The following is a 27,911-nucleotide window of genomic DNA, read 5'->3' as shown; positions in this document are numbered from 1 at the left end:
CGTGCACGTGTATGTTTCAATCTATATTTATTGAAACAACAGTTGACAGAACCAGCATATTACAGAAACTGGATCGTAGGCAATCAAAGTCACAGCATTTTGATTGATGTTTTTCTTAATATAAAAGGACATGCAAATGTAGCCACTGGTTCTCTGCTTGGGAGAGTCACCCCGCTGTGAGGAAGATGATTTAGCGTTCACAGGAAACACAAGTTAACATTAACAAAACATTATGTTGCATAACATAACGTGTAACGTTAACATAACATTACACAGCGTGGTTAATCGAGGTCCATGTCTGGCTTGGTTTCTGCTGTGTCTGCAGTCGCTTGCTCTGTGCCGCCGGACTGGGCTTCAGGGTTTTCTTGTGTATTGACCGGGCCGTTCGGATCTGAGGGGTTCTCCTCTTTTGGCAGGTCCACTTTGGGTTTTGGTTTGGACACAATGGGATTGCAAGTGGAGAACAGCTCCTGTGGAAAATGCGAAGAGATTGAATAATGAACGTATTATTCTGATACAAGTTAATGCATCAGAGGGATGCACAATGTGACCAAAATCACGTTATGAGAAATTGTATTTTTGACACTCTCAATGCAGCTACACAATTTTATTTTTGTTATTAAAAATAAGAACAAAGAAGCAAATTACAAACACAATAGAACAAAAATACAAATTAATGAAATGTACAAAATTCCCAAAGAACCCTTACCCTACATTTTTTTTAAATTCTAAGTTTTTTAGCAGCGGAACATTTATTTTGTAAAAAATCCTACAGAAAACTGTAGAACAAAAACACTGCATAGTCTTTACTTTATGAATCATATATTAACCGATTCTTTGTAAAGATCCAAAAGAGATTCAGTCAAGAACAGTGAGTGATTTTCTCCCTCTTTTGTTGTTTGGTTAACTTTAATGACAGACAGCAGCAGGTAAATTAGGCTGCTGTCCCTTTAAGACAGAATGCACAGATCCAATACACTGAAACACATCCAGTTTTAACACAATTGCTTACATTGATTTAAGCCATAATCGACTACACGACGGCATACTGACATATGTGTGTCTATTGATCATTCAAGCGCAATAAGATGTGAAAGAGAACTGAATTTGCGATCACACACTGAGAGAAGTGCGTTCTGTTCGCATGCTTCGGCTGTATGTCAGCGATGCAGATTAGAGTTGTTTTTCACAGTTTATTGTGCTTAATAACTTTATTAAACATCATGCACGTCTTGAATTTGTGATTGCGTTCCATGCATTGAGTTGTCAACTGCTTATTGCTTTTAATAACTCTATTTAACATCATGCACATCCCTCTCTTTCATGCATGTTTCTTTATCACTCTTAGATCAGGTGTATGTAACTTTTACGAAATATATGCATTACAAAAAATAAACAATATAGCAACATTTTTAAGGAGAGACACTTATACCGTGGTGACGATATATACAGTAAAGTACTGTGACTGACCCGTGTTTTGGCCTGAATCTCTGTCGTTTTCACCACAGGCTCCAAGGCGAGACTCTGTTTACTCTGCTGGTTCATTTTACTGTTCATCCAGATCATGACGTCGTTCACCATCCTGTCCACCTTCTGAACCTCCGCCTCCTCCAGATGGTCATACTGCTCTTCCTGTGATTCAGAAAGACATGTGAAGCCACCTTATGTAACATTAATCTAGCACAACCTCACCTTGGTTTTGTAGGCCTCTACAATCTTCATGTATTGCTGCAGCTGTCTGCCCAACTCATCGAAAGCTTTGGGTCTCTCCTCAAACTCTGTGTATCTGTCTTGAATAGGTTGGCCGAGACTCTGCAAGAACATTTTTAATATGTTAACAAGCCCAAATTAAGTCTTCTTTCTAAATGCATAATGTAAGTATAATTAGAAATGTCAAAAGAACCTGTACTTAGTGGAAGTCATTTTGTGCTAGAGTGCTGTTTGTTTTGTGTGTAACTGGCATGGTGAGCTATATACATCATAAATTATAGACCTCAAAAGATGTTTAGTACCTTCAGATCAACTAGTTTGTCAATGTATACTTGTTTAGGCTGGTCTTCACCGTCCTCGTACAGCCAGACCTCAGTGTCCTCCAGTTTTAATGAGAGAGCATCTCTGTCCTGGAAGAGAGAGCAGACGGCAGTCAGGCACCGCTGAAGTTAACGCTAACTATTAAAATAATTTTTGTTCATTTAAATACACCTGAAATAAAATATGCATAGTAGATGAAAAACTTAAATGAAAAGCAGAAATGCTGCTAAATGAAATAAGTTAAACCAAAATTAAACTAAAGCTATATTATATACTATATATATATATATATATACTATATATATATATATATATATATATATATATATATATATATATACATATATACATATATACATATATACACACACACACACACATTTATATAAAGAATAAAATTAACAAAAGCAAAATTATTTAAACTGGAAATAAAAATGTAATATATAAAAATAAAAGCAAGAAAAGTTTTTATTAATACTATGATAACATATACATAATACTAAAATAATACTCATGCACTGAGATCAATTTGTAGTCGTTTTTTTAAATCAGTGTTTTTAATATTTTCTATTTTAAGTTCGTCTTTTTGTTGCGTTTTTGTCATTTTTACAATTATTTTTATTAAGTCAGGTTTGTTATTGTAGTTCATTCAATTAAACAGAGCATGGATCAAGTTAATCCATTTTTAATACCTGCACAATAACAATAAATGTCTGAGGTCTTTAGATTTAATAGTGATATAAAACACTTTCTGAACAATGAATGTCTAGAAATTTTCCAGTCTTTTTTTGAAGACTAGACCAGGATTTCACAATCCTTTCATGCAGATATTTCACTGATGAGAGCTATTTCTTTTACTTCATTTAAATAAACTGCTTCAAGATTTTAAGACACCTCCCTAATTTATATTTTAAGCCACGTGACTGCTCTCACGCTCTCGTCGACGAACTTCTCGAATATCCCGTGCAGTTTGTCCCTCATCTCGTACACGTACTCCTCCACATAGTTCTTGGCATCGTTCCTCTCCTTCTCAAGCTTGTCCTGCATGATCATCTTACCCTGAGGAGAGAATTTCACACTGGATTTAACTCTTAACTGTTGAAGACGTTTCCCCAGTTCTCATCTGCACAGAAAGCATACCTCGCTCTCCACGAACAGGTTGAGCATGTCATAAGCAAGCTGCCACTGTGGGTTGTTCTCGATGGGCAGCTCCAGGACCTTAGTTTTCACTTTGGCCTTTTTGGCTTGTGGAGGCTGATCTGATTTCTTCTCCTGTTTGCCTTCCTCTACTGATGTCTGAACAAATCACAATCCATGGAGGGAACAATTAGGGCGTATGAAGCAGGGGAGTGTGTTTTTGTGCTGGTAACTTGGCCTGTTTAGGGCCTCTCATAGATAAATAAATGTAACACTAAAACTGTCCCTTGTCTTAAAGGGATAGTTCACCCCAAAATGAAAGTTACCCCATCCTAGGTGTATATGACTTTACTCTTTCAGACAAATAGAGTTAAAGTAATATAAAAAAATGTCTTGACTCTTTCAAGCTTTATAACGACAGTGAATCCAGAGATAGATAGACATTGGCTTAGATTTTGATGCAAAAAAAAAATGCATCAATCCATCATGAAAAGTGCCCCAAACGGCTCCGAGGGGTTAATAAAGGTCTTCCGAAGTGAATCGATGTGATTGTGTAAGAAAATAATTTCTCTGAAAGAGGAAGAAAGTCATATACATCCAAGATGGCTCGAGGGAGAGTAAATCATGGGGTTATTTTCAATTTTATTAATTTAAACATTCATTCAAAATAGCCGATTCATTTAGTCTTCATGAATGGATCATTGAATCATTGACAAACACAGACCCAGTGCAGTGCTGCTCTGAGACACACAAAAGTTCAGATCCGGCTTCGATTTGAACTATTTTCATTGGCGAAACGAAAAAAAAAAAAAAAACCACACACACTGTTGCATCTAAAATTGTAACTCATTTAATATTAACTAGTTGTTTGAACGGTTGTATAAAATAAATAATCGCATGCTTTCTATCAAGATTTTAGACTTTAAAGATGTGTGTTTGCGAAATGAGTGGCGTATCAGATAATAGCAGCTTGCATATACTAAAAACAAAAAGTACTATATTATCGCAGACAATAAATATGGCACACCCCTTATTTGGATGGTTATCAACAAAATCCAAAATCAAATGGGTCATTAAATAAGTGCTATACCTCCATTTCCTCTGTTCCAGCTTTTTTCTCTCCATTTTCCTGTTCTCCGGGCGCTGGAGTCTTTTGTTCATCTGGATCAACCTGCATTTTGCTCTGTGAATGATTGGAAACACACATGGCTGTAACTTCACCAGAACGCCTCATTAATAACATGCCAAAACAGACGCTAAAGCTAAAGTTCACGTGAACAGTAGTGTCCTGCAGCAACACCTCATTCTCTTTCTCTGTGCTCTGCTCTGTGTCCATGCTCTCCTCTTCTTCCTCAGATTTCTGCACCTCCACTAGTGAAGCACTGGACACACTGAAGATCCCGTGGAGATTGACTCGCACCTTCACCTTCACCTTTGAACTCTCGCCTGAGGCCTGGGGGATCACCTTCTGGATCACGTACTGGCCTGCGTGAGAGTTTGATCGTACAGGTTTACAACAGAATGCATCCATGACAAAGACTGTGCAGTGAAAATATGGCATGATAAGAAAAGAGCACGTGCAGGGCCCGGAATATTTGCCATCATGTGTTTACCTGATTTTTAATTTTTTCTCTCAGGTCATTGTATCACCCATGAACTCTCTCTCTGTAAGAAGACATTGTGATTTTGCTTCTCGTATTTTCATTTCAGTAGTTCAATGTTTCTCGGTTTTTGAAATAAGACTGGAGTTACGTCAGTATGAGAGAACGACACTTCAGGTAAAATCTGTGCAGTCCATCTGTATCTCTTAGAATTGTTTAATTAGTTAAAAGATGAAATTGAAACGGCAATAGATCTTATTGCATATTATTATGTACATTTAAGAAAAAAATGCAGGATGGGACTTGTTTCTATGAATCAGATGTTGATGTTGCGCTCAATAGTGGATGCTAATAGTTAAAGTCCTGCAAACTTCATAAAAGAGCAGTCTGGTGGTTTTTCCAGAAGATTCAGTTGAGACATTTCGATTCTAAATTACAAGGTCTAACTGTTTAAGAAAAAAAAAAAATGATTTGTTCACAAGAACGTGCTCTGACAATATACAATGGTTGAGGTTTCATTTCATACTGACATTAATGCCAGATTAAAAAGTTATGAACAATAAATAAAACAGAGGATCAGACTATTGTGGTTACACTGCAAATTAAATCATGCATGACCCCCCCCCCCCCACACACACACACACACCTACACCTTTTTAATGCAATGCCAGCTTCTGTTACTATGTTTATGACGAAAGCTGGGTTTAGTTATCTAAAATTAAAACTAAATAAGATATTTGTTAATTGTAAAAATGTGTAAATGACTTCAAAATGGAATATATGTCTTTTCCCAACATCAAGATTTATTTCACGTTATTTGTAGTTTAAGCACTGATCTCATTCTGACCGCCTTTTATTTCTGGTGTATGCATTTAATGACTGGTTCTGTAGACAATGTTCTTTATTTTGAGATAAAAAAAGGCCAGTAACTCTACAGTAACAGTAACATTAATTAAAAGCCATTTTTACACACAAATGGCACTTGGTGAGTATTACTTTTGCACCATTATTGTGTGTGTATGTGTTTGTGTGTGTGTGTGTATGTAAGTGTTTCTAAGTGTTTGTGTGAGTGTGTGTGTGTATATAAGTGTTTGTATGTAAGTGTGTGTATGTAAGTGTTCGTGTGTGTGTGTGTGTGTGTACCTATTGTGGGATCTGGATAAGGGAGCTCTTTAGGACAGTTGTAATACGCTTCCAAAGAGAAAGGCTCTCTCCTGTAAAATGTCAGCACTTTGGAGAAAGGTGAAGCATGGTTCTTCGGGAAGACCTCACAGTCGCTGAAACGAAAAATCAAAGAGCAGTGTGAATAAAAACAGAGCAGTATCAAGCGCGGCGACCGAATGTTACATGTTCGTACCTGACTCCATCTTCAGCTGCAGAATTCCACTTCAGAGAGATGGGAAACGGAACCACGTCCGTTACGGAAAACTCACGCACTTTAAAAGCAGGCGAGAGGATAGCACACTGTGGGATCGGGAGACAGAGGAAATAAGGCGGGGAAAAATAACATTGTTCAAGTGACTCAATTCTGATTCTTCCTCGCATGTGGCACAGATCGGATATCACCACGAATGTTTAAGCAGGAAAAAAGCACACTGATTCTGAGATTCTCCGATTGGTTTCAAATGGAAATAAATCAGTTTTGTTAAACTATGAGCATGGCTTGAAGAAATGTGTCCTGACCTGAAGAGCACATCCTCTGGCCACAGCCTCATCTGCGTTCAGCGTCGTGCTCGGCTCCTTCCCAAAGAACTTGTTGATTCTTTCTTTGATGGCCGGCATTCTAGAGGCTCCGCCCACTATTTCTACAGCATGGATGTCATCTTTCTTCAGATCTGCAGAGGAGCAGGTGACAGACGGTTGAATTAATCATTTCTATATAGCTTTATTATCCGAGGAAGGGTCATTACTCACGAGTTTGCTCCAACAGACTGCGCAGCGGAGGCTCCACTCGGGCTAAAACATCAGCACACATCTCTTCAAACTGAGCCCTGTTATATAAAACAACACAGACGCTCAAAACTAACTACTGTCAGGATGATTGCAGTCGATGAATGCATTCATTGTCAATTCATACCCTAGAATCACTGTGGCACTCTGATCTCATTTGCATACTGTTGATTTAGGCGCAAGAATGAATATGCAAATGAGATAAGAGTGACGGGCGTGACTCAGGATTTTTAATGATCTTCTTAAAGGGACAGCGCACCCAAAAATGTTCGCTTCATGTTCACTCCAAACCAGATTTTCATTCATCACCAAAACACAAATGAAGATATGTTTTTTATTAAACCGGAGACATATCTCTCCCTACTTTTTTTTTTTTTTAAGACAAATAAAATTAATACCATGTAAGCGGAGTCTATGGTAACATTTTAAACTGGTTCAGATACAGGTTTTCACAAAAAAAAAAAAAAAAGGTTTTATAAATTATAAACAGCCTTTAAACCATTTTTAAGAAAAGGGATGAGTCAAAAGTATCTAGAGCTGAAACAACGAATCGATTTAATTGATTAAAATCGATTATTAAAATAGTTGTCAACTAATTTAGTCATCGATTCATGGCTAAATAACTTATTTGTAAGCGGTTCATTTCGTGCATATTTCAAATCTGCGGTGACCAAAGTGTGGCAGTAATGAGCCACCGGAGGTTTTATTCAGCCAGTACAGCAGGAGAAGTAGCGTATAGCCAATAGCTGGCCTTGTTTTATGTCACGTGCTTCCCGAAACAGCGTCTCTGCAGCATTCAGTGGGATGTGGGAGTACTTTACTTTGAGCCTTCAAAAAAGAAGATTAACCTGTAAACTCTGCACTACTGAACTGTTTAAGGGGCCGTTCACATATCGCGTCTTTTGCGTGCTCATGTTCGTTATTTCCAATGTAGGCGCGCAGTATGCGCGCTCATAATGGAAGCGACGCGGTCGCGACGCGCACCACGGGTCATGTGACAAGAACTTAATAATCAGCTTCATCCTTTCCCGTAACAACGTTAAAAGCTCAGCCAAGATGAAGGAACAGCTGATCATAGCTGTATATGGATTTCCATTTTAAAATAAATTTAGTATCAGAGCTACTGCAAGCGATTTTTAGAGCTGCAAATCCATTTATCCTTTGCTGAAATTTCCGCGTCTTCAAGGAGAGAGCACGTCATGGTTGCTTAGCAAAGGCAGACGCCTCAGGGGATCTTCTGCACGAGCGCTTTGGAAAGGAGGAGAAAGCGGCGCGCCTAGCGTTTTCCACGCGTTTTTAGGCGCAATATGTGAACGGCCCCTAAGACTTTTATTTGTGCAGATTCTCCAGTACAATGTTGTTTGCAAATGTTTAGTCGTAAAAGCTGATAACATTGCTTTTAAACAGTTAACATTTAAAGCTTTACAAACATGTTCTGTGATCAGTTTGTCGTTTACCAGTTCAAAATTCAGTCGTGCAGCCTAATTATGACTGAATGAGAGAGGTAAATGTTTAAAGATATTTGAAATGCCCTTTTTTTTCTAAGTATTCACTGCTCTTTTTCACACAGCAGGTTTTTTGTGTGTGTCCGAATTTTTTTTTTCTGGACAACCTTCTGATGTATTTTACTATAAATTGTGAGTCCCATTCAGGTTTCATGCCATTGGCACTTTATTCGAAGGATTGTTTACAATTTCACAGCATAAGCTATAAAGCTGTTTCCCAGTAAATAATAAAATACAATGCACTGCAATCTTATTCTGTTTTATCCTTATTCTTCATGAAAATATGTTCCTTAAGCTTTGTTCGGGATGTTAAACTACTTTAGGAGCTCTAAGGACTGCCATGGTGAAAACATTATTTGAAATCTCCTTGTGAAATTTGCTAGAGTATGGGTCAGTGTTTTGATTGCAGAAGAGTTTGACAAGGGATCACTAACACATAATAAAACAACTCCAGGTATATTTTTGATGAGGATATGACAATGCAAAATGGTTAAAATCTCTTAAAAATCTATGCTGAATGATAAAGACCCTTTATTAATAATTTACTTGGGGGGGAAAATGGAAAAAACTAAAATATAAATACATAAACCGATTAATCGATTAATCGTAAAAATAATCGACATATTAATCGATTATCAAAATAATCGTTAGTTGCAGCCCTAAAAGTATCACTTACTGTATATTAATTTAAACAATTATCATCAATCGATCAGATTAAGTTGAAAACAAATATATATTAAGTGTCTAAAATGTTTAGATTTGTATAATGCATCGGCTTCTATTCGATCCACTGGTTCATATTTACAACTGCGTAACAATATGGATACATTTTTACACCATTCTGAACAAAAACAGATGATTGAAAATGCAAAGTCATCCTCTGCCAGCAGGAGGCGCTTTCAGAAAAGCAGAAATAATGTGTTCAGTCTTTTGAAGTTTAATCATAAACCTCAATTCTTGTCTTTTCGTCAAATTTAAAACCTCTTGAAATCATAATTAAGACTTTCTTATACGATTTAAAACCCTTTATTGATTAAATTTAATGCAACTAAATTTAAAACTTTTTGAGACCCACAGAAACCCTGTAAATTATTTTAATTTTTGAGTGCACTATTCTTTAAAGACTTGTAATGCAGTGCACAAATCATGGATTACTGGACTTTAATGAGGTTTTGTAACCCTGAGAACACATTCCTTGACCAAAGAAAAAGAGCAGCTTGTAAACCCATCCAAAAATCCTGCTTTTTTTGTTTCTAGAAACATGCAACAACACGAATTGAGAACATGATTGCAAGTGCTGGTTTCATTAACCTGTTGAGTTTGCTTGAGACGTCGATATCATTCATGAAGCACTCGATGTTCAGGGGCAGGTCTGAGGAGTTGGCGCTCATCAGCTTCTTCAGCTTCTCACATTCCTGATAGAGTCGGACCAACGCTCGGGGCTTGGACTTCACATCCAGCTTGTACTTGACCGCAAACTCCTCACAAAAATGTCTGACCAGCCGCTCATCGAAGTCTTTTCCTCCCATTTCAGGGTCAAAGGCCGTAGCAAGAATCTGTGTGGGTGGAAAAAGCGATTTGTTTATATTTCCACATAATTGTTAAGAACACATTTAAGAGGAATAAATGTCATCGGCACACACCTTGAGCTTGCCTTTATTAAAGGCACACACAGAGACCTGGTAGCTTGAATGGCCGATGTCCACAAACACCACTGTCCTTGGCTTTTCTTCATGAGCGGGAAGATCCTGTTTGTAGATCCCGTACGCCAGAGCCACTGCATGCAACAACAAAAACACGGATGTCACTCGAGGATGGAAAGTGGATGTGTTAGTACTGAAACAGTGTTACTTTTCACCTGCGGTGGTTTCATTCATGAGCCTCAGACAGTTGAGTCCTGCGATCTGAGCCGCATCGATGACAGATCTCCTCTCAGCATCGGTGTAGAAGCAGGGGACCTTGGGATTGAAAACAGAGTATTCAGATTTCAGAGTATTCAGAGAATCTACGGTGGACTTCTGTGTCCAGGTACTCATTCACGGCCGATGGGGAAACGTTCATGCAGGGCTTGATGCTTACTTTTCCCTAAAGAGCAAATGCGGTCCTAAGATGAGAAAATGTAGGAGTGCATTTAGAAACTTTAGAGGTGCAATGGAAATATGAGGAAATAATGTGTTTTTCCTTAATATAGGGATACAGCGAGACATTATCATGCAAAAACATCTCATTTATAAAAATACAAATAAGACAATAGGTTTATATATATATATATATATATATATATATATATATATATATATATATATTAGGGGTGGCATGGTTCAACTTTTTCACAGTTCGGTTTTAGAGTCACTGTTTTCGGTACAGTTCAGTATGTCCTATATTTATGGAAAAACTATACTTCCTAATAAAAAAAAAGAAGAAGAATATTCTATCCAACTACAAGCAGCAGCACACATAAATACAATAGAGTAAAGATACAAACAATAAACAGTGATTTTCAGTTTTTGTTTTTTTTTGGCAGGTCTAGCATAAGTTTTTAGGTACAGAAATTGAATAAAGTAATCAAATGTAAAACAGCATTGCATATTGGACTATATAAATTATAGATAATTCTTTATTAAAGTTATAAAAGCTTTTTAATCAGGAGCAGTGAGTGATTTCTTTGTTGCTGTTTCTATTAATATAAAGACGGCTATGTCTGCTGTAGGATACTTACCAAGACGGGCATTTTGACATAATTTTTCTCTGAATTTGTCCATTTAAACACAATACTTCAGAGAGAGCTTAATATTTGCGCGCGTTCTGATGCGCGGGTTTGCGCGCTTCGGATGAGCGCATGCACAAATCTTCTCACTGCGCGCGCAAGCTCGCGTCCTCTGGCTCTTAAATGTTTAAACTGACAAAGCTTCAATGAGTTTAGTTTAAATACATATTAACGTGTGCTGTCCAGGTCTCATCTGTGTGCGCGCGCCTTCAGCACCCGGATGATGACAGAATAAATGACTGCTCATATTCCAGCATAAATCATTCACATTGATCAAGAGTGAAGGTTTGTCCAGGTTTTTTTTTTCCTCATCGCATTTGTTGTAATGTCTGGGAATCCAGAATGAGCATCCATCAACAGAAACATATATTAACTGCTAACCATATTACAGATGCTTTGGATTTAAGTTGAACCGCGGTCCCAGCGCTTACCGAAGCGTGTGTGGTGAACCGAAAGCTACGGGTTTTTTTTCAGCTAACCGTGCCAGCCCTAATATATATATATATATATATATATATATATATATATATATATACATACATATACATACATATATATACATACATATATATATACATACATACATATATATATACATACATATATATATATATATATATATATATATATACATACATACATACATACATACATATATATATATATATATATATATATACATACATACATACATACATACATATATATATATATATACATATATATATACATACATTCATACATACATATATATATATATATATATATATATATACATACATACATACATACATATATACATATATATATATATATATACATACACACACACACACACACACACACACACACACACACACATAGTGTGCACACAGATTTTGCCATACGAGTGATATATATTTTATTACTATTTTTATTTTATTAATATTTTGAATTTTAGAAGTTTTATATTTTCTGCTTTCATTTTAGTAATTTTGTCCTGTTTTTGTCATTTTTATTGGATTTAGTTGTTTTTAAACCTGTCTGTAATTTGTATTTTGAAAAAAAATTGTTTTAGTTCAGCGTATCAGGTTAAACTAAATGAAAATATTAGTTTATATTAATATAATTTCAGTTTACATTAATCTTTATTTCATTATTTTAAATAGTTTTAGTTAACTATAATAACCCTGACATATACATATATATATATACAGAAGCAAATAATAACCAGAGGAAAAAAAGAATAAACATACTACGTGACTTATTTATAAACCAGCCCAAAATACTTAATGTTTACTAAAGCAGGCGTCTCCTTCGAATCCTTATAAAGGATATAAAATAATTTCCATTCTTACAACATATCATATCTGTGTGCTAATCACTGATCACAAACCGAAGCAGTCTTTAGTGTAATATTAGTATCATGTGATGATTAATGTATGGTGTTCTTGTTTATGTACTTGTTGTGTGTTGAACTGGAGACAATAAAGGAGAACCGAACGAATTAAGTGCTGATGCACAAGTCACCTGAAGAGTTCAGCACCCAGCGAACACATGCAACATCATCAGGGATGATCATGTTTACACTCACAGAGATGACACAATCAGCGACGGGCTTCTTGAGGGCGCTCTCAGCGGTCTCCTTCAGTTTGGTGAGGAGCATCGCAGTGATCTGTTCAATGCTGAACACCTTCTCCTCCTCCAGGTACATCACCTGCAACATCCAACACACACACAGCTCACATCCGCTCTCACGTTCACAGCACAACAGAACTAAAACTAAATCTGCTGCTAAAACTAGACCTCGGAACAAAACTCACTGCCTGGACGCCTCACTCCGAGCTCCTCACCTTTATTCCCGTCCTTCCCGAAGGCATCTGTGACAGCTCATAAACCAGACTGGACTTTAGATTCTGGACAAACGGATCAGAGAACGCCCGGCCGTGGAAACGCTTGAATCCTTGGACGGTGTTTTTGCAATTGGTGACCATCTGTGTTTCAGTTGAGACAAAGAAAACATGAGTAAGATCATGCGTGAACACTTCATTAAACCAGCATCTGATATCTAAACATCACATACCTGGCTTTTAGCTGCCGCTCCAATAGAGCGATTTCGTGGCCCAAAAGACACACATGCTCTGAAACAACAAACACAGATGTAAAAACATTACGACAAATAACTGTACAGGTATAATCAATAATTAATAGAGCATACATGCACGCACACACATTATATATAGACACACTGACGTTCAAAAGTTTGGGTTTATTAAGATTTGAAGTGTGTTTTAAAGAAGTCTCTTCTGCTCATCAAGGATGAATTTATTTGATCAAAAATAGTTATATTGTGAAACGTTATTGCATATTAATGTTTTTTTTTATTTCAATATACTTTTAAATATAATTTATATCTGTGATCAAAGCTGTATTTTTTTTCAGCATCATTACTTCAGTCTTCAGTGTCACGTGACCCCTTCAGAAATCATTCTAATACGATGATTTATTTTGCTGAATTTCTTTTTTTTTTTTTTTTTGGAGCCTTTGATACTTTTTTTTCAGGATTCTTTGATGAATAAAAGGTTAAAAAGTACAGCATTTATTAAAAATAGAAAACGTTTTTTAAAAAAGAGATTAATGCTTTTATTCAGCAAGGAGGACAAAGTGTTAAATTGATTAAAGTAATAATTAAAACTTAAATTGTTAAAATGCTGTTCTTTTAACTTTATTCATCAAAGAATCCTGAAAAAAGTATAAAAATAAATAAAAAAACTTTTGAAAACTAGTGTGTGTATATATAAACAGATATTTTTTTTATTATATACAATAATAACAGATTATAAAATTATATTATATTATAAAATCCTACCAAGTGGAACATTTACACTTATTATAAATAATAGTAATAATAATAAATTGTATCTGAATAAATGCAAGATTTAAGTCTGAGTATTCTAATATATAAAAAATAAATTAAAATAAATAAATGGCTAAGAGTTGGTGTGTTAACTATCAGTTCTGTTTCTTAAAGCATGATTTTCCGACAGTGCTAGTGTGTTTTCCTGTAGCACTATATTATTCGAGTAGACGGCGGATGTATACAGTCAGTACTCGCTCAGAGTTGTGCACGCGGAGGACTCACGGTGTGCTGCGGTCGCTGTACTCATTAGCCGCGGTCTCGATTCCTCCGCCTCGAGCGACCGCTACATAGCAGCTCAAAAAGCCCACGTCAAAGCCCACCACTGACATGTCAACAACAGCGAGATCCGCGAACACTAGGAACCCGAGCCCAAAGGGGGATTAGACGGTCGATCTATAGAATGTGAAAGAGTAAATAAGAGTTTAATTCATTATTCCACTCTAACTTCAGGGAGGAATGAGGCTGCGGATAATAAAACGCCGACCGAGAGACAGACAACACGACCGTTTCCGGTTCAAGACGGAGCTAAAAGGTCCAACACAAAACTTCCTCTCTGAATCTCTTTGAATTTGACGCCCACTGGAGATTAAAACAAGGCATAAGGCAAACATTAATTTCTCAACTCAAACATGATTTTTTTAAAGCCTTTGTTTTAAGTTGCTACCAAATTGCTTATAAAAATTAGATTAGTAGTTAACAATTAAAGTGGCTCAAAAAGTTCATCAAGGTTGTCTTAAGACAAGAACGCATTTTGTTTTAGGACAACTTTGATGAAAGTTTTTGATCCACTTCAAATACTACTGTTATAATGCGCAATAATATAATATATTATAATATAATGATCATTAATCTAGATCAGAATTAAAACAGAATCAAATTATTGGGTAGTGAAGGCATCTTAAATATTTTTAATAATTCAAAAACATTAAATGTATTTTTTGTAGTCATTACGAGCGGCTATTAACTATTATGTCAATGTAAATATATTAGTATGCATAAAATGTTTTTAAATTTTTACGTTTATACGCACATACATATATATATATATACATACATATATATATATATACACACACACACACACACATATATATATATATATGTATATATATATAAGTGTATTTTACACGAAACTAAAACCGAAAGCGCGTGACAAATTCATCTCAAAATACGGACTATTTGTTGGACTTTTGTTTTTAAGCGTGACCCGGATGTTCCCTCTCACGCGTCTGGCAGCAGCGGTCTCGTGATGAGCTCTCGGTGTCTTATTTTCACTCGTTTCAAAGCAACGGTAAGTTTATCCAGTCACGCTCTCCGCGGAATTCTTCCGCGCGTCTACAGTTTCCCTCACCGTCTTGCTTCGCAATCCTCGAAACCATATTACATCACGACTCCCGTCTTCTACGTGAACGCGCCTCCGCACATCGGTCACGTGCATTCCGCGGTCACTGCTGACTGCCTGCACAGATACAAACTCTTAAAGGGATACACCTCCAGATTTGCAACAGGTATGTACAGTTTGATACTCTTATAATATAACAGTAATTTTAGATCAGTGTTATATGAGTTTGTATGTATCTGCAGGTACAGATGAACACGGTCTCAAGATCCAGCAGGCAGCTAGTAATGCTGGGAAAGAGCCTCTGAGCTTCTGCACCGAGATCTCAGAGACTTTCAAGCATGTTTTCCAGAGATGTGGCATTTCATACACTGACTACATCCGAACAACAGAGCAGAGGCACAGACAGGCCGTCGAAGACTTCTGGATGGTCCTCCAGAGCCAGGGCTTCCTCTATAAAGGCACGTATGAAGGCTGGTACTCCACTCCAGATGAGAGTTTTCTCACAGCAGCTCAGGTCACGGACAGCACAGACGCAGAAGGACGAAGGGTTAAAGTCTCCAGCGAGAGCGGACATAAGGTACATCTAATTAAGATTTAAATTAGAAAAAAAAAAAAATTATCAAATAAAATTAGATAAAAAAAAGATTAAATCTAGAAGTAAACAAAAAATTAGAAAGAAAAATTATATACTTAAGCGACCAATAAAATTGATTAAAATAAGTACAATTAAATTTTAAAATATTTCAAATAAAAAATGAAACCATAAAATATATAAATAATTATTAAACAATTATTTGGAAAGTGCTTAGATTAAAATATAGTAAAAATAAAAATAATTCGATATTTTTTTTATTTAAAGGAGACTAAATACAAATAAACAAAAAATTGATTAAAATAAGTACACTTACATTTAAAAATATTTAAAATAAAAAATCAAACTAAAATATATAAATATTAAAATAAATTATTTGGAAAGTGCTTAGATTAAAATATAAGTAAACTAAAAATGAGAAAAACAGAAAACAAAGATGATTCAAATAAATTAAGAACTAGATTTTTTTAAGGAGACTAAATACAAATAAACAAATTATATTAAAAATAAATTATTAAATTAAAATAAATGAACTTGCCACTAACAGTACAGTCCTAAAGAGAGTAAAAAAAACCTGTAAGTAATCATTTCATCAAATCATTTTTTACATTGGTATATTATATAGTATATTCTTTATTTAAAGTACAACTAGCATGAAATGTTGAAGTGTGTAGTTAGTTGCCTTTTACATTTTATAATGTGGGTCCATTGCATGAGGATGGTTATATTTGGGGGTCCATGGCATCTGGTTGACTGATGTGTGATTATATTAACATGCAAGACCAAATCAGGGAAGATAACTTCTCCATCTCTTTGACAGGTGGAGTGGATGAAGGAGGACAATTACATGTTTCGTCTATCAGAGTTTCGCACTGAGTTGCTTCGCTGGCTTCGATCGAACCCGAAGGTGATCCAGCCGGTGAAGTTTCAGGACTTGGTTCTCCAGTGGCTGGAGGACGATATCCCAGATCTGTCAGTGTCCCGGCAGAAGAGCCGGCTCCGGTGGGGAATCCCAGTCCCGGGGGATCCCGAACAAACCGTCTACGTGTGGCTGGACGCTCTGGTGAACTACCTGACGGTGGTGGGGTACCCCGAGAGTCACGCTCACTGGTGGACGGCGGTGCGTCACATCGTGGGTAAAGACATCCTCAAGTTCCACGCTGTATACTGGCCGGCGTTCCTCATGGCTGCGGGCTTGCCTCTTCCTCAGACGATATACGTTCACTCGCACTGGACGGTGGAGGGACGGAAGATGTCCAAGAGTCTCGGAAACGTGATCAACCCGTTGGACGCCGTCGAGAAGTTCGGTGTGGATGCTATGAGATACTTTCTTCTCAGGCAAGGTGTTCCGGATTCGGACTGTGACTATTACGACGATAAAGTGGTGAAGATGTGCAACAGCGAGTTAGCGGATGCGTTAGGAGGACTATTAAACCGTTGCACCGCACCCTCGCTCAACCCCTCACAGGTGTATCCTCGCTTCTCCGACGCTTGCTTCCCAAAGGAACAGCTTTGTGGAAAAGCCGTTTCGGAGGATTACAGAATGGTGGAGGCCGTTTCAACGCTTCCGGGTTTAATAGAGCAGCACTTTGAGAATCTAAACATCTATAAAGGACTAGAGGCCATTAGTGCATGCGTGCGGCTCACGAACGGCTTCGTCCAAAGACATGCTCCGTGGAAGCTGGACCGGAGGGAAGACCGGGAATGGCTTGACACCATCCTTCACGTGTCTTTAGAGTGCCTCAGGGTGTATGGGATACTCCTGCAACCTGTGGTGCCAGGGCTTGCCGATAAAATATTATCTAGGTTGGGAGTCGCGTTTGAAGAGAGGAGCTGGGATTGTCTTAACTTCCTGAAGAGATATGAAGGAGGAGACTGTGGACTGGAAGGAAGAGTGCTGGGTCCTGATTTGGGAGTGTTGTTTAGTCGTCTAGAGAGGAGCCCGGTGAAAAAGAAGACTCCCAAAATGGAAACAACACAAGACGAAGGAAAATCTTAATGAATAGTTATATGAATATGATTTAATAAAAGATAGTGATGGATGGTGTTGGGGTTCAGTGACGCTTTATACAAATATACAACAAGGCATAAAAACAGACATGTTTTTTTTTAATGAGAAATACACAACAAAACTGAAAAAATTGTACAAATTGAAATAAAATAAGTCGCAATACTCTCATAATTTCCTGTACTTCTTTATACATAAACTCTTCCGTGGTTCACCTCTGAAAACAATGTTTGACTCTACTTTTGGGATCCTCTTCTTTCAGAAAGCTGCGTGAAGCAGAAAATCCGCTAAAACTACTCTTTACACCACTGATGAAATGCATTCAGACGCTCTTTTAGAAATAGGAGTTGGTGTTCTGTCCAGGTTGAGTACCTAAGGAAGGAAAAACGGTATATTTAAAATATCGCTGACGTTGCATTTTGATAAAGAACAGCACTGAGAATGAAAATAAATACAAAATGCATGAATTTAGAATATACCGTTTAAAAAAATACAAGGGCTTCAATTTACGAAAAAACAAACGGGGTGGAGTACTTTTCATTTCTGAAGTATTTTAGTTTCTTTTTTATTTCAAGCCCTTACTAATAACTACATATGAATAACTATCATGAAATATATAGCATATATAGTCACCATGAAACATAATTTTGTTCATACTTCCCACCCGTTTATGTTAGACTTTCAGATTTAATGTCGATGAATGATTGAATGTTTGGATTTCCTGCCTGATATACAGTAATTAGCTCAAGGACCTGCTGTTAACGATCTGCCTGGACAGTTTTACCGACTAATTTAGGTCGACTACCATTGACTATTAAGGGGGGCAGCCCTACAGGAAATAAGGATTTTTGTTGATATTGCTCTTGCTATGAGCATTTGAAGAGGTTTTGAGGGCAATGTATTTCATGCAAAAACACAGTAGTGCATCGTGGCTTTTAGAAACGGAGTGATATAAGGATTCAAGCATACTTGAGAGCTGCTGCTGGAGCTGTCTGACCAGCGCTGCGGTCTGCTGCTGCTGCTGGGTCTGCTGCATGCCTTGCTGCATGCCTTGGCGTGGGAACTGAGAGAAAACACAGTCGGAATAATCAAAAAAAGTAAAGCAGCAAGCCACATACGCTTCTAGAACGGTTTTAATAAATGTCTATCTGACTGATTTTCCACCGCTTTGTGTGTCATTGCATGATGCATTTTAAAAGTACATGATTGAAAGATGTGTAGGTGGTTTGGGGTCTCACCATGGGCTGCATTCCCAGGGTCTGGGTGGGAGTCTGGGCGGCTGCCACCGGCTGCTGTTGAACCTGCTGCTGCGGCACCTGCTGGGGCTGAACCTGCTGCTGCTGTTGCACTTGTTGCTGCACCTGCTGCTGCTGTAAGACAAACACACAGACACCATCACATAGGGGTGTAACGGTACGTGTATTCGTACTGGACCGTTTCGGTACAGGGCTTTCGGTACGGTGCACGTGTGTACCAAATGAAATATTTTGTGTGCGGAACATAGGTACATTTTCGTATTTCCAAACAAACATATTAAGTGGCGGAAGTCTCCGCATTCAGCGCAAATCCCGCCCTGCAGCTGATTTTAAGGCCGGCGATACACTGGATGCGTGGCGTGCGTGTGGCATTTCTGCTGCGTGTCAGTTGCGTGACAGCTGCTTCGCGTTTTCTGTGTCTTTACACACCAGAATCGTGCCTGACGCGGCGCTGGCGCCATGCTGCTGCTTTAGGTGACATAGAGGGAGACCGCCGACAGACCAGGATCTTGTCTTCACGACAACAATATCTATAATTCATGTTGAGCATAAATATAAAGCCTACTGATAAAGGACACCGTCAACAGTATTGACGGCAAAATAGACTATGTTTGACAGGTGCAATATGCCAGTGTGTCACCGGCCTAAGGTTTTCAAAAGGCATCACGTGAGTGTGAACATCACTACAACTAGGAAAAAACAGTTGTTATTCAAACGCAGCTCAGCTACCGTCGGCATTTAAACAGACCTTTGCTCTTAATTCAGATCGGTCCAACGCAATAACGAAATCTGAGCAGGTCTAAAAACTGAAACTGTTGATGCTGCACTTCACACTTTGGAAAAGTTATATATTTTTTAAATATGAGCAGGCCTACAAGCTGGGATTGGTAATGCTGCACTGTAATCATAGTTATTTATTTATATTTTTCATTATATTTTATTATATGATATTGGTTTGAGACAGAGTATTTTATTTAGTGTAGAACTTTGCAGCAGTATTTTATTTCTTATTCTTTTTTTATTTTATTATAAATTATATTTTATTATTTCTTTTATTAAAAAGTATTTTTTTTAAAAGTGTAAACAAATTGTTAAAAAAATTTATAGTAATAAACGACCTGCAGTTTAATGTTTGCATTTCTTTCCCTTACTGTACCGAAAATGTACCGAACCGTTACTTTAAAACCGAGGTACGTACCGAACCGTGATTTTTGCGTACTGTTACACCCCTACCATCATATTATAGGTGAATCAATTTGGACAGAGTGTCCGTGACGTCACCCCATTGGTTTCCGACGAGTGCTTTTGAAGGTAAAAGTGGGCATCGCCAACTTGGCAGCACGTCACCAAGCGTCACTCCCGGGTAATCGAAAATGGGCCAAGAGCTGGTTGCTGAAACCACGCCCACCTAACTCAACAGCAGCGGCAATCCACCTGTCAGTCAATTGGCCACGCCCTTAATTATGCAGAACTTTAAGGCTTCATATAATTCAAACGGATGAGTTATAAAAAATATTAACCCTCAGAGTTGTCACGAAGGGCAAAATTAAATATATAGACCAAAATAATTTTTGTATCAGGCTGTAAACGTTCTGCAGTGAATTTGGGAATTTTAACATGGGGAGTCTATAGGTTTGACTCCCTTTAGGAGCCAGCCTCTAGTGGCCAGTCGATGAAGTTGGAAAATCTGAACTTTGGCGAAAATTTGCGCCACGTTAACCAATCAGGAGCTTGCTCTAGTAGTGACGAGATTACGATGTAGCAAGCTGAGCCAAAATCCGAAATGACAATGGAGGAATTATATTTTATGTTTAACCCCAAAAGAGACATCAGAAGTTGCAGCGTCGAACCAAGTCGAGACTGCTTTCGTCGGTAACATGATCACTGAGCTCTCGCTGATTGCGTGGAGCTGATCGTCGCCGAAATCGGCGATACACATTTTTAAATAGGCGCCGTCTTTATAAATAAACCACATATTTGAGTTTAAAACAACTACATTCTCAACTGAAATACTTTAAAAATTAAATTTCATGACACCCTAACAGTAATATTCATCCCCCTCTATAGACTATATAGACCAAAATAATTTTTGTACCAGGCTGTAAACGGGCTGTTTTTTTCTGCTGTAAAGTAGGGCATTTTAACATGAGGAGTCTATGAGATTGACTCCCTTTTGGAGCCAGCCTCTAGTGGCCAGTTGATGAATTGCAGTTTTATGGTTACGTCAATGCAAAGACATCCTTTGAATAGACATCCTGCGGTGCGATTCGCACGAATGACGTGAAGTGAATTGAGCGTTTCTTTTTTTTTGATGCACGAACCGAGTGATTCGCGCGAGTTGAAAAATCTAAACTTTGACCAAAATTCGTGCCACGTTAAACAATCGGGAGCTTGCTCTAGTAGTGACATGATTACGATGTAGCAAGCTGAGCCAAAATCTGAAACAACAATGGAGGAATTATAAAATAATTTAAATATAAATAAACAGTAGATTTGAGTTTAAAACAACTACATTCTCGACTGAAATACTTTGAAAACTACATTTCATGACACGATAACAGTAATATTTTTGAAATTGTCCGAATAAATGGTTGAAATCACAATGCTGCATTAACTCAACTGGCAGAAGCCCCTCCCATGATGCGAATTTACGTCTGTTGTGAAGTGAGTTTCACGGGCGTGTGAAGTGAGTTTCACGCGCGAATGTAGCGAGTAAACACAAAATGTTCAAGCGTCCAACTATGCCCGAACTATAGTCGCATCTGGTGTGAACGCCCCAACTTGTTGATTTCACGAGAGGGAGCAGAAGGTGAATTGTTGGTGAATTGTTGAAATGTAGGCAATGTGTGAAATGCACAGTATCCCACAATGCATTGGGGTGTGTGGTTTACGTACTCTGAGAGCTGGATGTGGTCTGATCAGCTGCTGCTGTTGCTGCTGGGCTTGCTGCTGTTGTTGTTGCTGTTGCTGCTGCTGGTCCATCATCTGATTGGTCCTCATGTTGGGGTGCATGGCTTGTGCTCCCAAGTGGCTGTGCATCATAGGAGTCTGTTGCATGGACTGATGGGAAAACCTGAGACAGATGTTTTACACTCCTTCTAAGTTGGGTTGTGCAATACAAGAATGCAAGGAGACAAGCTTTATATTGTAAGCTAATGAGTTGATTTATTCTTGTTTCTTCCTCTGGTCATACAGTTTTTTTTTAGAAGAATGCTGATGCTTTTTAGGTCAGGAGAATCTGCGATATAATGCTATTGGGTGAACTGTCAGTGGGTGGAGTCACATACCATAACAAAAACAGACATTCTGACACTGAACACACATTTCAAAGCAGAATAACATGCTCTGGTATTGTTTTTCGGAGAAACAAGTGTAAACTTAGCATGTTTCCTAAATATCTGTAATTTTATGATTTGGCACATTCAAAAATGTACTTATAACACCTTTACGAAACACATTCAATTAGCTAGGAGTCCTCAAACTCCTAATTTGCTGCTTATTAATTAAGGAAAGTAAGGTAGTTACTATATAGTTATATTTAGGTTTAGGGTAAGGATAAGTGATCTAAAAAAATACTCATGCAGAATAAGGCATTAATATGTGCTTTATAAGTACTAAAAAGCCAATATTTAAGTTAATACGCAACTAGTTAATGGTGAATAATGTTGCAATACATGCTATATATTAGATATCAGCTATATTAGACAGCATGTGATATAATCATCTTTGGTAGCTCCATTGAAGGCATCTTGAGTAAAACAAATTCAGATTTAATGAAGGACAAAAAAAAGTTTGATTGCATCTTATTTAATTGTTGTGCTTCTTAATTAAGAATAACAATGAATCCATCTTTTGTTTTAGTCTTAAAAAGTGAAAGGTATGTAGATGCATGTAAGCAAAACAGACATCAAAACATATTTTCTTGTAAAATGTGACAAGATCGCGAATTCAAAAGTGAAAGCCCGGCTTATAACACAGCAAAAGAGGAACTCCGTTAACAAAATTCAAATAAAAAAATTATACTTCTGATGAAAAAGAACGGGTTGAATGTTAAACACTTTCATTTCCGATTAACTATAAATGCAATAACATTGGTTAACTTGCAAAGGAAATAAATAATCAGGAAACTAAATGAGGTCAAATAAATCATGGGTTAGAATTGACTGTCTATTGATTTGTTTATAGGTGCAATAATAATAATGATATTTATCTTAAATTACATCAATCATGATCAGTAAACACGATTATACTTTTTGAGCAAAATAATCATCAGTTGAACCATAAGAGAAGCATGACTAAAATTTTACTAAAACTGGCAAACTTTTAGTTAACTAAAACTTGACTAATCATAAATAAACATTGCACAAGACAAAAAAAAATTACCAAATTAACAGGAAAAATCCAAGCACTTGTGTCTGTGACTGACCTTTGTGGGTTTGGCACTGTGTGTGCGTATGCTCCAGGAGCCTGTTGATGGACGTAGCCGCTAGGTCTCGGCTGCATTTGCCTAAGAGGGTCCACCATGGCTGGGTTTGTGCCAGGATGTCCTCCCTGGAAGCCCTGGTTGCCATACGAGGCAGGACCTATTCCTCCGGGCTGAGAGGGGTGCGGCTGCATCCCCAAGTGTGAGTCGTATGTGGTGTAGCCCTGGGAGATGTTCTGAAGAGAGAGAGAAGCATGGGCTGTCATCACCGGGTTTCAGCAAATGCTGAATATATCAACGATGCAAATTTGCCTGTACGTGCCTGTGTCGGTTGCATCGATGGATATTGTTGATTAGGTGCCACTTGTCTAATCTGCGCTTGTCCAAGTAAATGATTATGATTCTAGAGAAGTGCAAACAGAGCATAAAAAACACGAATGCTTTCCATTTCCATATCCTTTGGTCTACGTCAAATTTAAGAGTTACCATAGTTTCCTTTTTAAATCGAAGTGACCCATATGTGACGCTGGAGCACAAAAGCAGTCTTAAGTCTCTGGGGTATATTTGTAGCAATAGTCATCCAAAATGTGGGAGAACTTTACTTTGAGCCTTCAAAAAAGAAGAGTAACCTGTAAACTCTGCACTACTGAACTGTTTAAGACTTTTATTTGTGCAGATTCTCCAGTACAATGTTGTTTGCAAATGTTTAACGTTAGTCGTAAAAGCTGATAACATTGCTTTTTAACAGTTAACATTTAAAGATTTACAAACATGTTCTGTGATCAGTTTGTCGTTTACCAGTTCATACTTCAGTCGTGCAGCCTAATTATGACTGAATGAGAGAGGTAAATGTTTAAATGTATTTGAAGTGCACTTTTTTTCTAAGTATTCACTGCTCTTTTTCACACAGCAGTTTTTTTGTGTGTCAAATTTTATTTTTTCTGGACAACCTTCTGATGGATTTTACTTTAAATTGTGAGTTCCATTCAGGTTTCATGCCACTGGCACTTTATTCGAAGGATTGTTTACAATTTCACAGCATAAGCTATAAAGCTGTTTCCCAGGTATAAGTTGTGTTTACAGGAAAAAAAAATAAAATGCAATGTATTGCAAATTTATTCTGTTTTATTCTTCGTGAAAATATTTTCTGAAAGATTCCTTAAGCTTTGTTCGGGATGTTAAACTACTTTAGGAGCTCTAAGGACTGCCATGGTGAAAACATTATTTGAAATCTTGTGAAATTTGCTAGAGTATGGGTCAGTGTTTTGATTGCAGAAGAGTTTGACAAAGGATCACTAACACATAATAAAACAACTCCAGGTATATTTTTGATGAGGATATGACAATGCAAAACGGTTAAAATCTCTAAAAGTCTATCTTGAATGATAAAGACCCTTTGTTAATAATTAAATTGGAAAAAATGGGCAGAACTAAAATATAAGTACATAAAGATTAATCGTAAAAATAATCGACAGATTAATCGATTATCAAAATAATCGTTAGTTGCAGCCCTAGTCAAAAATACATTTTATGCGTTAAAATTATAGATTTTTCTTTTATGACAAAAATCATTAGGATATTAAGTAAAGATCAAGTTACATGAAGATATTTTGTACATTTCCTACCGTTAATATATCAAAACGTGATTTTTGATTAGTAATATGGATTGCTAAGAATTCATTTGAACAACTTTAAAGGTGCTTTCCTCAATATTTAGATTTTTTTGCACCCTCAGATTTCAGATTTTTTTTTAAATAGGTGTATCTCAGCCAAATATCGTCTGATCCTAATAAACCATACATCAATGAAAAGCTTATTTATTCAGCTTTCAGATGATGTATAAATCTCAATTTCGAAAAAATCAACGCTTAAGACTTCTGTTGTCCAGGGTCAGATATATGGAAGCTTGATCCTGCCACTGAATAAAATAAAAAAGTAACCACGACTTTGTCTTACAATTCTGACGTTTTCTCAAAATTGTGTGTTATGAAGTCAGAATTGTGATGCATAAATAAGCAATTTCAAGAAATAATGTTAGAATTGTGACATAAACATGCGATTCTGGGAAATAAAATCAGAATCGCAAGATATAAACTTGCATCAATTGTGCGTTTATATCATGCAATTCTGAGAAAAGACAACTTGTGAGATAAATCCCAATTCCATTTTTTTTTATTTAAAATAGCCATGACCATATACTCTATATATAGACAACCATTTAAATGCAATCAAGTCAAGCCATAATAATACTTGTTGCCAAGTCTGGGCTTTAACCACACATCTACTGGTTTGGTTTCCCAGTCCTAGCTCAGTCTACTCTTTTTTTTTTTTTTTTAAGTGAGAATACCATCTCACCAGTCATTTATAAACACAATTTACAGCACGCCCCAAAACTTAAAAAAAAAAACTCACAGACACATTAAAGGCTCAAGATGTCTCAAACACCAATTTTTCAATGATTCAGAAATGCATCACTGTCTAAGTGAGATTTCAAGGAAACCATAGCTGCATTTACATTGCAAATCTTAATGCACAGAACCGATCTTTTAACCATATCCGATTTTTAGGCACACCTTCACTAACTTTGGACATGACTGGTATCTGATATCTGTATCTGATATCCCACCTTAAAGGAATGTCTGCAGATATTGCTTTACTTTGCACTTCAAGTTTTGAATGACCGTGCTATTGAAATGTATATAATTCACGTTGAGTGGCCATTATTATTTGACAGCATGGACAACGCTGTCATGGATGTTCTCCAGCACAAATACGGACTGAACGGCTAAATAACAGAAAATAACAGTACTTTGCATTTGTTATGCTATTTTATCTACAGTAGAATTCTTTAGTGTAATAAAGTAGCGCCAAGATGATATTTATTGGAATGAATTTGAATTAATTAAAGAGCGAGAGAGAAAACGAGCAAGTGATTGTGAAGCTTGTTGGTTTAATTACCCAAACTACTAAGTTATCACCTCATTGATGAGAAATATAATATAATTTTTCGCTGTTGTATTTATAAAACTCACAGGGCAGAGGCTGAAAACCAGCTCCTGAATATACAATTTCTAACTCGTATAAAGTTTCCATCTTTTAATAAAATGCGAGCGCAATACAGCACACCAGCATTAAAACACAATCTTTATGGGCAAATGTTGGATTGGGAGTTCTGCAAGGAATCAGATATTTCTGTTTAGATGTCGGTCAGATGTCCAGATATCGGATATGTATCCGATTTAAAACCACATTTGGTTTTACACATGTGTTTACACATCTGCAACAAATTCCAAACTGTGTGAGCAATAAAATCAGATTTTTTGTGCCAGTCTAAATGCATCCAATGTGTGTTTTTGGTCTGGGTTCTTGACCAGTTAAACCAGACTCACCAGTCTGACCGGTAGCTGATGACGGATAAGCTGCCCCTGATGCATGCTCGGTGGAGGCTTGTAGCCCATCTGGAACTGCTTGTCCATTCCCATCATGGTGCCCATGCTAGCACCCGGCATATTAGTTATGCTGTAGGTGGGACGCTGAGGAATTTTGCCCATAGGAGCCCTGGAACGGAAATTGGGCTCTAAACCGGGACCCCCTTACGGGGGAAAATACAATGAGATAAAAGACAACTAAAAAACAAAGCAGAAGATGTCCTACATGCATCCCACGATGCTAAAATTACTGAAGCAACTGGATTTTTAAAAAGTTCAAAAGGAAAAGAGGTTAAAATGCATGCACTGACCTGGTGGCAGAGGCTGGTTTTGGCCATACATGCTTATTGGAGTCTGGTAGCCCATTCGGAAAGTCATGTTTGACTGGTTCATCAACAGATCAGGAGCCATGCTTGGCGCGTACTGCAAGACTGGGTTGTGCGCCTTGTAGTCCTAGACCACAGGAAACAGTTGCAATTTAGATTTTAAAAGAAAACTTGATATTTAACTCCAAGTCAAGCCCTTTTTGCTTCTTTTGTCATTTTTACCTCTTGTTTATTTGCGGATGTCGGCTTCTTTTTCTTTTTCTTCTTACTGGGGTCAGCTGTGACACTATTGACGCTCTTCTCCGGCTTCCCAGGATCCACCTTCTTGTCCGGCTCAGGAGGCACAGGTGTGGGTAGCTCTTCCTCCTCTTGGGGCAGGTTGAGAGGTGCCAGATAGTAACTGCGTGGTTTGGGCTTTATGTGGGTGTGGTAAAGCAGGAGCCTCTGCTGCTCTTCATACTTGGTGACTTTGCGATCAACCCGCACAGTCCCAAACCAGCCCCAGGACAGCGGAGCCGAGTGCTTCAGGCCCTCGAACACGTCCCAAGGAGAGATCTTCTGCTTAGTCGACACCTGAAGACCCTGTGTGTGAGAAACCACGATGCAAAGGTCAGCGAATGTCCAGAAGCCAAGTAGCGCTACCATA

The 27,911-nt window shown here is 37.5% G+C and overlaps 3 protein-coding genes across 3 annotated transcripts in view; 1 reads left to right on the top strand and 2 right to left on the bottom strand.

Annotated features, from left to right (window-relative positions):
• Positions 1-10: 10 nt before the first annotated feature.
• LOC132113488 (heat shock 70 kDa protein 4-like) lies at positions 11-14,397 on the bottom strand. The gene is made up of 19 exons (XM_059521269.1): positions 14,113-14,397; positions 13,054-13,111; positions 12,824-12,964; positions 12,565-12,687; positions 10,083-10,182; positions 9,868-10,001; positions 9,536-9,780; positions 6,684-6,760; positions 6,453-6,604; positions 6,127-6,233; positions 5,913-6,046; positions 4,469-4,653; positions 4,259-4,351; positions 3,172-3,327; positions 2,965-3,090; positions 2,013-2,120; positions 1,693-1,812; positions 1,471-1,632; positions 11-470 (listed from the first exon to the last, which is right to left on the bottom strand). The coding sequence occupies exons 1-19, from the start codon at positions 14,217-14,219 to the stop codon at positions 282-284; spliced, it is 2,517 nt and encodes an 838-aa protein (XP_059377252.1). The 5' UTR covers positions 14,220-14,397; the 3' UTR covers positions 11-281.
• A 716-nt stretch (positions 14,398-15,113) lies between these two features.
• Positions 15,114-18,006, top strand: mars2 (methionyl-tRNA synthetase 2, mitochondrial). Its single transcript, XM_059521267.1, has 3 exons — positions 15,114-15,398; positions 15,475-15,809; positions 16,645-18,006. The coding sequence occupies exons 1-3, from the start codon at positions 15,140-15,142 to the stop codon at positions 17,821-17,823; spliced, it is 1,773 nt and encodes a 590-aa protein (XP_059377250.1). The 5' UTR covers positions 15,114-15,139; the 3' UTR covers positions 17,824-18,006.
• LOC132113487 (mediator of RNA polymerase II transcription subunit 12-like) overlaps positions 17,820-27,911 on the bottom strand; it is a 40,097-nt gene continuing 30,005 nt past the window's right edge. The window contains exons 36-44 of the mRNA XM_059521268.1: positions 27,488-27,847; positions 27,251-27,392; positions 26,910-27,103; positions 23,834-23,914; positions 23,515-23,747; positions 21,984-22,161; positions 19,071-19,202; positions 18,802-18,895; positions 17,820-18,204 (exon numbers count right to left, since the gene is read on the bottom strand). Of these exons, the coding sequence (XP_059377251.1) occupies positions 18,167-18,204; positions 18,802-18,895; positions 19,071-19,202; positions 21,984-22,161; positions 23,515-23,747; positions 23,834-23,914; positions 26,910-27,103; positions 27,251-27,392; positions 27,488-27,847 (1,452 nt within the window). The 3' untranslated portion in view covers positions 17,820-18,166. The remainder of the gene's footprint in view (positions 18,205-18,801; positions 18,896-19,070; positions 19,203-21,983; positions 22,162-23,514; positions 23,748-23,833; positions 23,915-26,909; positions 27,104-27,250; positions 27,393-27,487; positions 27,848-27,911) is intronic.

The sequence above is a fragment of the Carassius carassius genome, chromosome 33 (genome assembly GCF_963082965.1).
Source record: "Carassius carassius chromosome 33, fCarCar2.1, whole genome shotgun sequence".
Lineage (NCBI taxonomy): Eukaryota > Metazoa > Chordata > Actinopteri > Cypriniformes > Cyprinidae > Carassius > Carassius carassius.
This window is presented reverse-complemented; position numbering and strand designations above follow the sequence as displayed.